Here is a 14,488-nt window from a genome sequence, read left to right as displayed (position 1 = left end):
TGTCTCTGTCTCATCTGTCTCACCTGTCGCTGTCTCATCTGTCTCTGTCTCTGTATCATCTGTCTCTGTCTCATCTGTTTCAGTCTCATCTGTCTCTGTATCATCTGTCTCAGTCTCATCTGTCTCTGTCTCATCTGTCTCTGTCTCATCTGTCTCTGTATCATCTGTCTCTGTATCATCTATCTCTGTCTCATCTGTCTCATCTGTCTCTGTATCATCTGTCTCATCTGTATCTGTCTCATCTGTCTCTGTATCATCTGTCTCTGTATCATCTGTCTCTGTCTCATCTGTCTCTGTATCATTTGTCTCTGTCTCATCTGTATCTGGCTCATCTGTCTCTGTCTCATCTGTCTCTGTCTCATCTGTCTCATCTGTCTCTGTCTCATCTGTCTCAGTATCATCTGTCTCAGTCTCATCTGTCTCTGTCTCATCTGTCTCTGTATCATCTGTCTCATCTGTCTCATCTGTCTCTGTCTCATCTGTCTCTGTATCATCTGTCTCTCTATCATCTGTCTCATCTGTATCAGTCTCATCTGTCTCTGTCTCTGTCTCATCTGTCTCTGTCTCATCTGTCTCTGTATCATATGTCTCGTCTGTCTCTGTCTCTGTATAATCTGTCTCTGTCTCATCTGTCTCAGTCTCATCTGTCTCTGTATCATCTGTCTCAGTCTCATCTGTCTCTGTCTCATCTGTCTCTGTATCATCTGTCTCTGAATCATCTGTCTCTGTATCATCTGTCTCTGTCTCATCTGTCTCATCTGTCTCAGTCTCATCTGTCTCTGTCTCATCTGTCTCTGTCTCATCTGTCTCATCTGTCTCTGTATCATCTGTCTCTGTCTCATCTGTCTCATCTGTCTCATCTGTCTCATCTGTCTCATCTGTCTCTGTATCATCTGTCTCATCTGTCTCTGTATCATATGTCTCATCTGTCTCTGTCTCATCTGTCTCTGTATCATCTGTCTCATCTGTCTCTGTCTCATCTGTCTCTGTATCATCTGTCTCATCTGTCTCATCTGTCTCTGTCTCATCTGTCTTTGTCTCATCTGTCTCATCTGTCTCCGTATCATCTGTCTCAGTATCATCTGTCTCAGTCTCATCTGTCTCTGTCTCATCTGTCCCTGTCTCATCTGTCTCATCTGTATCAGTCTCATCTGTCTCTGTCTCATCTGTCTCATCTGTCTCTGTCTCATCTGTTTCATCTGTCTCTGTCTCATCTGTCTCTGTCTCAACTGTCTCTGTCTCATCTGTCTCTGTCTCATCTGTCTCAGTCTCATCTGTCTCTGTCTCATCTGTCTCATCTGTATCATCTGTCTCTGTATCATCTGTCTCTGTCTCATCTGTCTCAGTCTCATCTGTCTCATCTGTCTCTGTCTCATATGTCTCTGTCTCATCTGTCTCAGTATCATCTGTCTCAGTATCATCTGTCTCTGTCTCATCTGTCTTTGTCTCATCTGTCTCCGTATCATCTGTCTCAGTATCATCTGTCTCAGTCTCATCTGTCTCTGTCTCATCTGTCCCTGTCTCATCTGTCTCATCTGTATCAGTCTCATCTGTCTCTGTCTCATCTGTCTCATCTGTCTCTGTCTCATCTGTTTCATCTGTCTCTGTCTCATCTGTCTCTGTCTCAACTGTCTCTGTCTCATCTGTCTCTGTCTCATCTGTCTCAGTCTCATCTGTCTCTGTCTCATCTGTCTCATCTGTATCATCTGTCTCTGTATCATCTGTCTCTGTCTCATCTGTCTCAGTCTCATCTGTCTCATCTGTCTCTGTCTCATATGTCTCTGTCTCATCTGTCTCAGTATCATCTGTCTCAGTATCATCTGTCTCTGTCTCATCTGTCTCTGTCTCATCTGTCTCTGTCTCATCTGTCTCAGTCTCATCAGTCTCATCTGTCTCTGTATCATCTGTCTCTGTCTCATCTGTCTCATCTGTTTCATCTGTCTCAGTCTCATCTGTCTCAGTCTCATCTGTCTCTGTCTCATTTGTCTCTGTCTCATCTGTCTCAGTATCATCTGTCTCTGTCTCATCTGTCTCTGTCTCATCTGTCTCTGTCTCATCTGTCTCATCTGTCTCTGTCTCATCTGTCTCAGTATCATCTGTCTCATCTGTCTCTGTCTCATCTGTCTCAGTATCATCTGTCTCTGTCTCATCTGCCTCTGTCTCATCTGTCTCATCTGTCTCTGTCTCATCTGTCTCATCTGTCTCTGTCTCATCTGTCTCAGTATCATCTGTCTCATCTGTCTCTGTCTCATCTGTCTCAGTATCATCTGTCTCAGTCTCATCTGTCTCAGTCTCATCTGTCTCATCTGTCTCTGTCTCATCTGTCTCAGTATCATCTGTCTCTGTCTCATCTGCCTCTGTCTCATCTGTCTTAGTGTCTCTAGACCTCTCTTGATGGTCTCATCATCCGTCTGAAGTAATGTAGCATGTCTTAGTGTCTCTAGACCTCTCTTGATGGTCTCATCATCCGTCTGAAGTAATGTAGCATGTCTTAGTGTCTCTAGACCTCTTGATGGTCTCATCATCCGTCTGAAGTAATGTAGCATGTCTTAGTGTCTCTAGACCTCTTGATGGTCTCATCATCCGTCTGAAGTAATGTAGCATGTCTTAGTGTCTCTAGACCTCTTGTGATGGTCTCATCATCCGTCTGAAGTAATGTAGCATGTCTTAGTGTCTCTAGACCTCTTGATGGTCTCATCGTCCGTCTGAAGTAATGTAGCATGTCTTAGTGTCTCTAGACCTCTTGATGGTCTCATCATCCGTCTGAAGTAATGTAGCATGTCTTAGTGTCTCTAGACCTCTTGATGGTCTCATCATCCGTCTGAAGTAATGTAGCATGTCTTAGTGTCTCTAGACCTCTTGATGGTCTCATCATCCGTCTGAAGTAATGTAGCATGTCTTAGTGTCTCTAGACCTCTTGATGGTCTCATCATCCGTCTGAAGTAATGTAGCATGTCTTAGTGTCTCTAGACCTCTTGTGATGGTCTCATCATCCGTCTGAAGTAATGTAGCATGTCTTAGTGTCTCTAGACCTCTCTTGATGGTCTCATCATCCGTCTGAAGTAATGTAGCATGTCTTAGTGTCTCTAGACCTCTCTTGATGGTCTCATCATCCGTCTGAAGTAATGTAGCATGTCTTAGTGTCTCTAGACCTCTTGTGATGGTCTCATCATCCATCTGAAGTAATTTAGCATGTCTTAGTGTCTCTAGACCTCTTGTGATGGTCTCATCATCCGTCTGAAGTAATGTAGCATGTCTTAGTGTCTCTAGACCTCTTGTGCTGGTCTCATCATCCGTCTGAAGTAATGTAGCATGTCTTAGTGTCTCTAGACCTCTTGTGATGGTCTCATCATCCGTCTGAAGTAATGTAGCATGTCTTAGTGTCTCTAGACCTCTCTTGATGGTCTCATCATCCGTCTGAAGTAATGTAGCATGTCTTAGTGTCTCTAGACCTCTCTTGATGGTCTCATCATCCGTCTGAAGTAATGTAGCATGTCTTAGTGTCTCTAGACCTCTTGATGGTCTCATCATCCGTCTGAAGTAATGTAGCATGTCTTAGTGTCTCTAGACCTCTCTTGATGGTCTCATCATCCGTCTGAAGTAATGTAGCATGTCTTAGTGTCTCTAGACCTCTCGTGATGGTCTCATCATCCGTCTGAAGTAATGTAGCATGTCTTAGTGTCTCTAGACCTCTTGATGGTCTCATCATCCGTCTGAAGTAATGTAGCATGTCTTAGTGTCTCTAGACCTCTTGATGGTCTCATCATCCGTCTGAAGTAATGTAGCATGTCTTAGTGTCTCTAGACCTCTTGTGATGGTCTCATCATCCGTCTGAAGTAATGTAGCATGTCTTAGTGTCTCTAGACCTCTTGATGGTCTCATCGTCCGTCTGAAGTAATGTAGCATGTCTTAGTGTCTCTAGACCTCTTGATGGTCTCATCATCCGTCTGAAGTAATGTAGCATGTCTTAGTGTCTCTAGACCTCTTGATGGTCTCATCATCCGTCTGAAGTAATGTAGCATGTCTTAGTGTCTCTAGACCTCTTGATGGTCTCATCATCCGTCTGAAGTAATGTAGCATGTCTTAGTGTCTCTAGACCTCTTGATGGTCTCATCATCCGTCTGAAGTAATGTAGCATGTCTTAGTGTCTCTAGACCTCTTGTGATGGTCTCATCATCCGTCTGAAGTAATGTAGCATGTCTTAGTGTCTCTAGACCTCTCTTGATGGTCTCATCATCCGTCTGAAGTAATGTAGCATGTCTTAGTGTCTCTAGACCTCTTGATGGTCTCATCATCCGTCTGAAGTAATGTAGCATGTCTTAGTGTCTCTAGACCTCTTGTGATGGTCTCATCATCCATCTGAAGTAATTTAGCATGTCTTAGTGTCTCTAGACCTCTTGTGATGGTCTCATCATCCGTCTGAAGTAATGTAGCATGTCTTAGTGTCTCTAGACCTCTTGTGATGGTCTCATCATCCGTCTGAAGTAATGTAGCATGTCTTAGTGTCTCTAGACCTCTCTTGATGGTCTCATCATCCGTCTGAAGTAATGTAGCATGTCTTAGTGTCTCTAGACCTCTCTTGATGGTCTCATCATCCGTCTGAAGTAATGTAGCATGTCTTAGTGTCTCTAGACCTCTTGTGATGGTCTCATCATCCGTCTGAAGTAATGTAGCATGTCTTAGTGTCTCTAGACCTCTCTTGATGGTCTCATCATCCGTCTGAAGTAATGTAGCATGTCTTAGTGTCTCTAGACCTCTCTTGATGGTCTCATCATCCGTCTGAAGTAATGTAGCATGTCTTAGTGTCTCTAGACCTCTTGATGGTCTCATCATCCGTCTGAAGTAATGTAGCATGTCTTAGTGTCTCTAGACCTCTCTTGATGGTCTCATCATCCGTCTGAAGTAATGTAGCATGTCTTAGTGTCTCTAGACCTCTCGATGGTCTCATCATCCGTCTGAAGTAATGTAGCATGTCTTAGTGTCTCTAGACCTCTCTTGATGGTCTCATCATCCGTCTGAAGTAATGTAGCATGTCTTAGTGTCTCTAGACCTCTTGATGGTCTCATCATCCGTCTGAAGTAATGTAGCATGTCTTAGTGTTTCTAGACCTCTCTTGATGGTCTCATCATCCGTCTGAAGTAATGTAGCATGTCTTAGTGTCTCTAGACCTCTTGATGGTCTCATCATCCGTCTGAAGTAATGTAGCATGTCTTAGTGTCTCTAGACCTCTTGATGGTCTCATCATCCGTCTGAAGTAATGTAGCATGTCTTAGTGTCTCTAGACCTCTTGATGGTCTCATCATCCGTCTGAAGTAATGTAGCATGTCTTAGTGTCTCTAGACCTCTCGTGATGGTCTCATCATCCGTCTGAAGTAATGTAGCATGTCTTAGTGTCTCTAGACCTCTCTTGATGGTCTCATCATCCGTCTGAAGTAATGTAGCATGTCTTAGTGTCTCTAGACCTCTTGATGGTCTCATCATCCGTCTGAAGTAATGTAGCATGTCTTAGTGTCTCTAGACCTCTCTTGATGGTCTCATCATCCGTCTGAAGTAATGTAGCATGTCTTAGTGTCTCTAGACCTCTCGTGATGGTCTCATCATCCGTCTGAAGTAATGTAGCATGTCTTAGTGTCTCTAGACCTCTTGTGATGTTCTCATCATCCGTCTGAAGTAATGTAGCATGTCTTAGTGTCTCTAGACCTCTTGTGATGGTCTCATCATCCGTCTGAAGTAATTTAGCATGTCTTAGTGTCTCTAGACCTCTCGTGATGGTCTCATCATCCATCTGAAGTAATGTAGCATGTCTTAGTGTCTTTAGACCTCTTGTGATGGTCTCATCATCCGTCTGAAGTAATGTAGCATGTCTTAGTGTCTCTAGACCTCTTGTGATGGTCTCATCATCCATCTGAAGTAATGTAGCATGTCTTAGTGTCTCTAGACCTCTTGTGATGGTCTCATCGTCCGTCTGAAGTAATGTAGCATGTCTTAGTGTCTCTAGACCTCTCTTGATGGTCTCATCATCCGTCTGAAGTAATGTAGCATGTCTTAGTGTCTCTAGACCTCTTGATGGTCTCATCATCCGTCTGAAGTAATGTAGCATGTCTTAGTGTCTCTAGACCTCTTGATGGTCTCATCATCCGTCTGAAGTAATGTAGCATGTCTTAGTGTCTCTAGACCTCTTGATGGTCTCATCATCCGTCTGAAGTAATGTAGCATGTCTTAGTGTCTCTAGACCTCTTGATGGTCTCATCATCCGTCTGAAGTAATGTAGCATGTCTTAGTGTCTCTAGACCTCTTGATGGTCTCATCATCCGTCTGAAGTAATGTAGCATGTCTTAGTGTCTCTAGACCTCTTGTGATGGTCTCATCATCCGTCTGAAGTAATGTAGCATGTCTTAGTGTCTCTAGACCTCTTGTGATGGTCTCATCATCCGTCTGAAGTAATGTAGCATGTCTTACGGCCCGTCTACACTACAGGCATGAACAAATCTTGAAGCTGGGCGTGTCTGAAAGCTTGGCGATTGTTTGCGAGCAACCAATCACATGAATCTCCCGCCCCCGACATACAAATCAATAGCGATTTTAAAACGAAGTAAACTGGATATAAACTCTCCAAACAGGCGAAAACCTACCAGTTTCACCCACTGTCTCTGCCACCTCCCTCCATGCCTGGTTCCTCCGGTTTGTATCCCGGTAAATAGTTCTGGTCGTAAAGAACCGGGTGATTTGCTCCCGTAATATCTCGTTTGGAATATGAGGAAATGAACTGCGGTCTGGCTCTCCCAGCTTTCACGCGGTTTGATTGGCTGCGCTTGCACTGGCGGGATTTGCATAAACGGGATTTGATTGGCTGATGCCAAGCATCGAGCCTCAGAATTGTTCAACTTTTGATGCCGATAGATAGATGCTCGTGATGCTTGCAAAGCCATGCCATGCTCCCCACAATGCAGTTCGGCGAAGATTAAAAATCTTCTACGTCACCCCATTCAAGTGAATGGGCGAAGCTTTGAAAGCATTTTTTGATGCCTGTAGTGTAGACGTACCGTTAGTCATCGTGCATCATTTCATCTCTCTTTAGTCATTTAGCTGGTTGTGAATCTATTTCTAGTTGTTGTGAGTCCTAGCGATTGTTAGTTACGGTTTTTAGTCAAAGATCACGACCAGTCTGATACTGTAAATATCTAACACACACATCCCTGTAGTCTCTGCAGCTGCTGCACACACACACACACACACACACACACACACACACACACACACACACACACACACACACACACACACACACACACACACACACACACACACACGCACACACACACACGCACACACACACACGCACACACACACACACACACACACACACACACACACACACACACATACACACACACACACACACACACACACACACACACACATACACACACACACACACACACACACACACACACACACACACACAGAGTATATATAGTTTCTCTGCTGCAGATCACTTTACATGCTGGATCATAAACACACAGCTTGGTTTCGTGAAATCAGATCGTCCGATTCTTAATTTATCGTAACGTGAGTTTGGTTCAGAGAATCCTGAAGTTAAGTTAACTTCGTGTTAAATGCTACAGACACACTTTTCCTCTCAATCTTTTATAACCCTTGGAGAATAAAAAGAGACGCAGTGAATTTATTGGACAGTCATTTATTCTAGTCACTAAAACCATGGAAGATGTTATCCTCAATAATCCATATTTTCATCAACATAACACAAGCCGTAACAAATCCTAAATAATAATAATCACGTCTTCCCTCTGAACGCATGCACGCTTTAGAAAAATATCCGGAACGTAAGACAACCTCTCGTGGAAATATTAAAACAAACGTACGACATAAAGAACAGCGACACGAGAACCAGGAGTCAGGGTTTTAAAACAATCAGAAATGTACCTCAAAAATATTTTCCCCGTCGTCCTCTGAATTCAAAATGAGTCTCCAGAGACAATAAAAGAAGTTGCATAATGAAGCAGTGATGCATGATGGGGGAAAGGTTCATCGGGGGTCGGGCGTTTGCATTTTCAATGTCTTCTTAAAAAACAAACAAAGAAAGAAATCTCCAAGAAAACAGCGTCAAAATGTTTTCACTTTTGCATCAGCGCTGAATTGATCCCAGACGAACGTTCGACACTGAAAGCAGCTTTAAATCCAGCTGACACATCCGCACGTTCCTTATAATCCTCCAGGAGAGGAAGGGACTTGTTGAGTTTCTTGTTTAAGAAAGTTTAGGAAATGTCCCTCTCTGCTTTCCGTACTCTGGGTTTGACCGTTTTCTTTTTACAAAAAGAGTCAAACGTGTTGGCGTTTGTCCGCATGGCTTCTGACCTACAAGTCACACACAGTTTCAGATCAAGCTCCTGAAGTCCCTTTCTAACGTCTTGTTCCGACGTCTGAATAATCTCATGATAAAATCAAGTCTTTCAGGACTTCAGGAAGGACGAGACAGAAGAAATAACACGGGAAGACATTCGTAAAACAACTGGAAACAGCCATTGAGGAGATGTTGTGAAACATCGGCTGACTTTTAGATGGTTTCCACGTGTTGACCCAGAGAAACACATCCTGGATATGAAGCATCTGGAACAAAGATATGCTAAACATATGGACCACAAATTAACATAAATATCAAAACAATAAGAGTACTTTTATATAAAGAGTATTTACATGTAGTGCTGCCTCTCCTGCTTTAGTGGGATAGTACAAATAGTTATTCTAATCATTATGTGTAAAAGTAAGATTATGTTCAGTGTGTATTTATACCCACCTTTAGATGCTGAGCTAATGCTACATTAGCTTAATTCACAAGCAGCTACCCAGCTCTAAATATACAAAGACGCAGAATATAGTTTTGGAAATGTTGATGTGCTTTTTATTAACTTTATCTGTCGTATGCTTAGTTTTTAGCTACATCGTACGGCTGGGGAAAATAAGCTAACGGGAAGCTAACCCTGGCTAATCCTGTTAGCAACAGTTAGCAGTCATTGCTAACTTAAAAAAGTTAATTTCATTGTTGTGATGGCCCATTGTTGTGATGGCCCATTGTTGTGATGGCCCATTATTAAAACATCCCAATACACCAACAGTCCGTTTCTCAGGCCTGAAAAATGTCATTTTGCAGAATAATGATCCAAATGTGCTTCAGTTTGTTGCATTCGAAGGTTTTTCCAGAGCCGTTTGTTTTGGGGGATAACGGACAAACAGGCCATCGGGGAAGAAAAGGGCCGTCGTACACGTGGAGTTTCCGAATAAAGTGGGTTTGGGGAAAGGATTTCTGGGTAATCTGATGCATTAGCATTAATAGTCTCGTGTGTTAAATACAGTACAGTGTCGGTGAATCGAGAAATCCTCAAATCTCCCTGAAATGAGTTCTTGATAAAGTCGTATGAACACAGAGCTTTGTGGCTTCAGGACAACGTTCAACTAATCTGAAGAGAAGGCAAACATCTCAAAGCGACATCAAGGCGTCTCATGAGGAGCGCTCAGGGGTCTCTGCAGAGAGGAAGCTCAGGGGTCTCTACAGAGAGGAAGCTCAGGGGTCTCTGCAGAGAGGAAGCTCAGGGGTCTCTACAGAGAGGAAGCTCAGGGGTCTCTACAGAGAGGAAGCTCAGGGGTCTCTAAAGAGAGGAAGCTCAGGGGTCTCTACAGAGAGGAAGCTCAGGGGTCTCCACAGAGAGGAAGCTCAGGGGTCTCTACAGAGAGGAAGCTCAGAGGAAGCTCAGGGGTCTCTACAGAGAGGAAGCTGAGGGGTCTCTACAGAGAGGAAGCTCAGAGGAAGCTCAGGGGTCTCTACAGAGAGGAAGCTCAGGGGTCTCTACAGAGAGGAAGCTGAGGGGTTTCTACAGAGAGGAAGCTCAGGGGTCTCTACAGAGAGGAAGCTCAGGGGTCTCTACAGAGAGGAAGCTCAGGGGTTTCTACAGAGAGGAAGCTCAGGGGTCTCTACAGAGAGGAAGCTCAGGGGTCTCTACAGAGAGGAAGCTCAGGGGAAGCTCAGGGGTCTCTACAGAGAGGAAGCTCAGGGGTCTCTACAGAGAGGAAGCTCAGGGGTCTCTACAGAGAGGAAGCTCAGGGGTCTCTGCAGAGAGGAAGCTCAGGGGTCTCTAAAGAGAGGAAGCTCAGGGGTCTCTACAGAGAGGAAGCTCAGGGGTCTCTACAGAGAGGAAGCTCAGGGGTCTCTAAAGAGAGGAAGCTCAGGGGTCTCTACAGAGAGGAAGCTCAGGGGTCTCTACAGAGAGGAAGCTCAGGGGTCTCTACAGAGAGGAAGCTCAGAGGAAGCTCAGGGGTCTCTACAGAGAGGAAGCTCAGGGGTCTCTGCAGAGAGGAAGCTCAGGGGTCTCTACAGAGAGGAAGCTCAGGGGTCTCTACAGAGAGGAAGCTCAGGGGTCTCTACAGAGAGGAAGCTCAGAGGAAGCTCAGGGGTCTCTGCAGAGAGGAAGCTCAGAGGTCTCTACAGAGAGGAAGCTCAGGGGTCTCTACAGAGAGGAAGCTCAGGGGTCTCTACAGAGAGGAAGCTCAGGGGTCTCTGTAGAGAGGAAGCTCAGGGGTCTCTGTAGAGAGGAAGCTCAGGGGTCTCTACAGAGAGGAAGCTCAGGGGTCTCTACAGAGAGGAAGCTCAGGGGTCTCTGCAGAGAGGAAGCTCAGGGGTCTCTGCAGAGAGGAAGCTCAGAGGAAGCTCAGGGGTCTCTACAGAGAGGAAGCTCAGGGGTCTCTACAGAGAGGAAGCTCAGGGGTCTCTACAGAGAGGAAGCTCAGGGGTCTCTACAGAGAGGAAGCTCAGGGGTCTCTACAGAGAGGAAGCTCAGGTACAAAAAATAAATCATTAAAACCCTATTTACAAAGTCAGGACTCCTCGCACTCGTTCAAAGGATCTGCATGCAATGTCCCAACCCTCAACATGCTCCTCTTCATCTTCCTCTTCATCTTCCTCTTCATCTTCCTCTTCCTCTTCTCTATTAAAAGATTAGCTTGACGTGACAGCTATGTTCACCTGATCCAGAACTTGTTTGTAAAGTAAAAGATCATTAATACATCAAGAAATAAATAAAAAGCTATTTTGAAAAATTCAGAAAATTAATAAATAACAATTCCAAACTGAAAATATAAATATTACACAAAATTAAATTAAGTGGAAGAAGATAACAACAACATCACACAAAAAATCCAAAAACAAAATCAGGATAAAATGTGAAACTCATAACTTTCAAATGAAATTTAATTTACAACAACAATAACCAGCTTTCTCTTTAGACGGAGCTAGCAGTTTCCCGCTGCTCACAGTCCTCGTGCTAAGCTAGGCTAAACCCGTATCATGTCATTCTGTTGTTGTTCCCAACATTTCAAACACTTCCTCTAAACTAACAAATCTCGTTAGCATCGGCTTCCTAAGACGTTACATTTAAAGATAAAATAGCAAAGGTTTGTATTCCTCAAGTCATCAAAGTGTGCGGCCGTTTCTTCTTCTGTGGTGGTTGCGATAGAAATCCGTCCTCGGAGACAAAAACAATCTGAGGCGAGGTTAGCGAGTGTTAGCGAGTGTTAGCTGTGCGCAGAAAGATGTCTTCCTGCAGTTTTCTAACCCTCCAGCATGGCGTCATGAACGCTGTGCCCTCCTCCTCCGGCAGGGGGCGCTGTGTTCCGTGTTTCAGATGTTGTTGTTTAGAGCGCGGACACCCTCACGATGTTGCAGGGGTCGTGGTTGCGTGTCGGCGGGGACGGAGGTTTGATGTTCCTCGCCTCACAGTTCAGAGGAAGCGTCTCCTCGAACTTAGCGTTCAGACTGGAGCGGCTGGAGCGGCTAAAGAGAGGAGACACTCGTCAACACGCAACAGGATGATGCAACCTCCTACTGTCCACTAGTTTCCTCAATGCAACCTCCTTCTGTCCTCTAGCTTCCTCAATGCAACCTCCTACTGTCCTCTAGCTTCCTCAATGCAACCTCCTACTGTCCTCTAGCTTCCTCAATGCAACCTCCTACTGTCCTCTAGCTTCCTCAATGCAACCTCCTACTGTTCTCTAGATTCCTCAATGCAACATCCTACTGTCCACTTGCTTCCTCAATGCAACCTCCTACTGTCCTCTAGCTTCCTCAATGCAACCTCCTACTGTCAACTAGCTTCCTCAATGCAACCTCCTACTGTTCTCTAGCCTCCTCAATGCAACCTCCTACTGAAATATAGCTTCCTCAATGCAACCTCCTACTGTCCTCTACCTTCCTCAATGCAACCTCCTACTGTCCTTTAGCTTCCTCAATGCAACATACTACATGTCCACTAGCTTCCTCAATGCAACCTCCTACTGTCCTCTAGCTTCCTCAATGCAACCTCCTACTGTCCTTTAGTTTCCTCAATGCAACATACTACATGTCCACTAGCTTCCTCAATGTAACTTCCTACTGTCCTCTAGCTTCCTCAATGCAACCTCCTACTGTCCTCTCGCCTCCTCAATGCAACCTCATACTGTCATCTAGCTTCCTCAATGCAACCTCCTACTGTCCACTAACTTCCTCAATGCAACCTCCTACTGTCCTCAAGTTTCCTCAATGCAACCTCATACATGTCCACTAGCTTCCTCAATGCAACCTCCTACTGTCCTCTAGCTTCCTCAATGCAACCTCCTACTGTCCACTAGCTTCCTTAATGCAACCTCCTACTGTCCTTTAGCTTCCTCAATGCAACCTCCTACTATCCACCAGTTTCCTCAATGCAACCTCCTACTGTCCTCTAGCTTCCTCAATGCAACCTCCTACTGTCCTCTCGCCTCCTCAATGCAACCTCCGTTTGTCATCTAGCTTCCTCAATGCAACCTCCTACTGTCCACTAGCTTCCTCAATGCAACCTCCTACTGTCCACTAGCTTCCTTAATGCAACCTCCTACTGTCCTTTAGCTTCCTCAATGCAACCTCCTACTATCCACCAGTTTCCTCAATGCAACCTCCTACTGTCCTCTAGCTTCCTCAATGCAACCTCATACATGTCCACTAGCTTCCTCAATGCAACCTCCTACTGTCCTCTAGCTTCCTCAATGCAACCTCCTACTGTCCACTAGCTTCCTTAATGCAACCTCCTACTGTCCTTTAGCTTCCTCAATGCAACCTCCTACTATCCACCAGTTTCCTCAATGCAACCTCCTACTGTCCTCTAGCTTCCTCAATGCAACCTCCTACTGTCCTCTAGCTTCCTCAATGCAACCTCATACTGTCCTCTAGCTTCCTCAATGCAACTTCCTACTGTCCACTAGCTTCCTCAATGCAACCTCCTACATGTCAACTAGCTTCCTCAATGTAACCTCCTACTGTCCACTAGCTTTCTCAATGCAACCTCCTACTGTCCTCTATATTCCTCAATGCAACATCTTACTGTCCTCTAGCTTCCTCAATGCAACCTCCTACTGTCCACTAGCTTCCTCAATGCAATCTCCTTCTGTCCTCTAGCTTCCTCAATGCAACCTCCTACTGTCCACTAGCTTCCTCAATGCAACCTCCTACTGTCCTCTAGCTTCCTCAATGCAACTTCCTGCTGTCCACTAGCTTCCTCAATGCAACCTCCTACTGTCCTCTAGCTTCCTCAATGCAACCTCCTACTGTTCTCTAGATTCCTCAATGCAACCTCCTACTGTTCTCTAGATTCCTCAATGCAACATCCTACTGTCCACTTGCTTCCTCAATGCAACCTCCTACTGTCCTCTAGCTTCCTCAATGCAACCTCCTACTGTCAACTAGCTTCCTCAATGCAACCTCCTACTGTCCTCTAGCCTCCTCAATGCAACCGCCTACTGAAATATAGCTTCCTCAATGCAACCTCCTACTGTCCTCTACCTTCCTCAATGCAACCTCCTACTGTCCTTTAGCTTCCTCAATGCAACATACTACATGTCCACTAGCTTCCTCAATGCAACCTCCTACTGTCCTCTAGCTTCCTCAATGCAACCTCCTACTGTCCTTTAGCTTCCTCAATGCAACATACTACATGTCCACTAGCTTCCTCAATGTAACTTCCTACTGTCCTCTAGCTTCCTCAATGCAACCTCCTACTGTCCTCTCGCCTCCTCAATGCAACCTCCTACTGTCATCTAGCTTCCTCAATGCAACCTCCTACTGTCCACTAACTTCCTCAATGCAACCTCCTACTGTCCTCAAGTTTCCTCAATGCAACCTCATACATGTCCACTAGCTTCCTCAATGCAACCTCCTACTGTCCTCTAGCTTCCTCAATGCAACCTCCTACTGTCCACTAGCTTCCTTAATGCAACCTCCTACTGTCCTTTAGCTTCCTCAATGCAACCTCCTACTATCCACCAGTTTCCTCAATGCAACCTCCTACTGTCCTCTAGCTTCCTCAATGCAACCTCCTACTGTCCTCTCGCCTCCTCAATGCAACCTCCTACTGTCCTCAAGTTTCCTCAATGCAACCTCATACATGTCCACTAGCTTCCTCAATGCAAC

General features: G+C 45.0%; 1 protein-coding gene across 1 annotated transcript in view; it reads right to left on the bottom strand.

The window, feature by feature from the left end:
* Nucleotides 1-10,780: 10,780 nt before the first annotated feature.
* Nucleotides 10,781-14,488, bottom strand: part of kcnd2 (potassium voltage-gated channel, Shal-related subfamily, member 2) — a gene marked incomplete at its 5' end in the record, with an annotated part of 32,399 nt that continues 28,691 nt past the window's right edge. The window contains one exon of the mRNA XM_079653710.1: nucleotides 10,781-11,842. Coding sequence (XP_079509836.1) covers nucleotides 11,704-11,842 — 139 coding nt within the window. The 3' untranslated portion in view covers nucleotides 10,781-11,703. The remainder of the gene's footprint in view (nucleotides 11,843-14,488) is intronic.

This window comes from Notothenia rossii (genome assembly GCF_949606895.1).
Source record: "Notothenia rossii genome assembly, chromosome: 10".
In the NCBI taxonomy this organism is placed as follows: Eukaryota; Metazoa; Chordata; class Actinopteri; order Perciformes; family Nototheniidae; genus Notothenia; species Notothenia rossii.
This window is presented reverse-complemented; position numbering and strand designations above follow the sequence as displayed.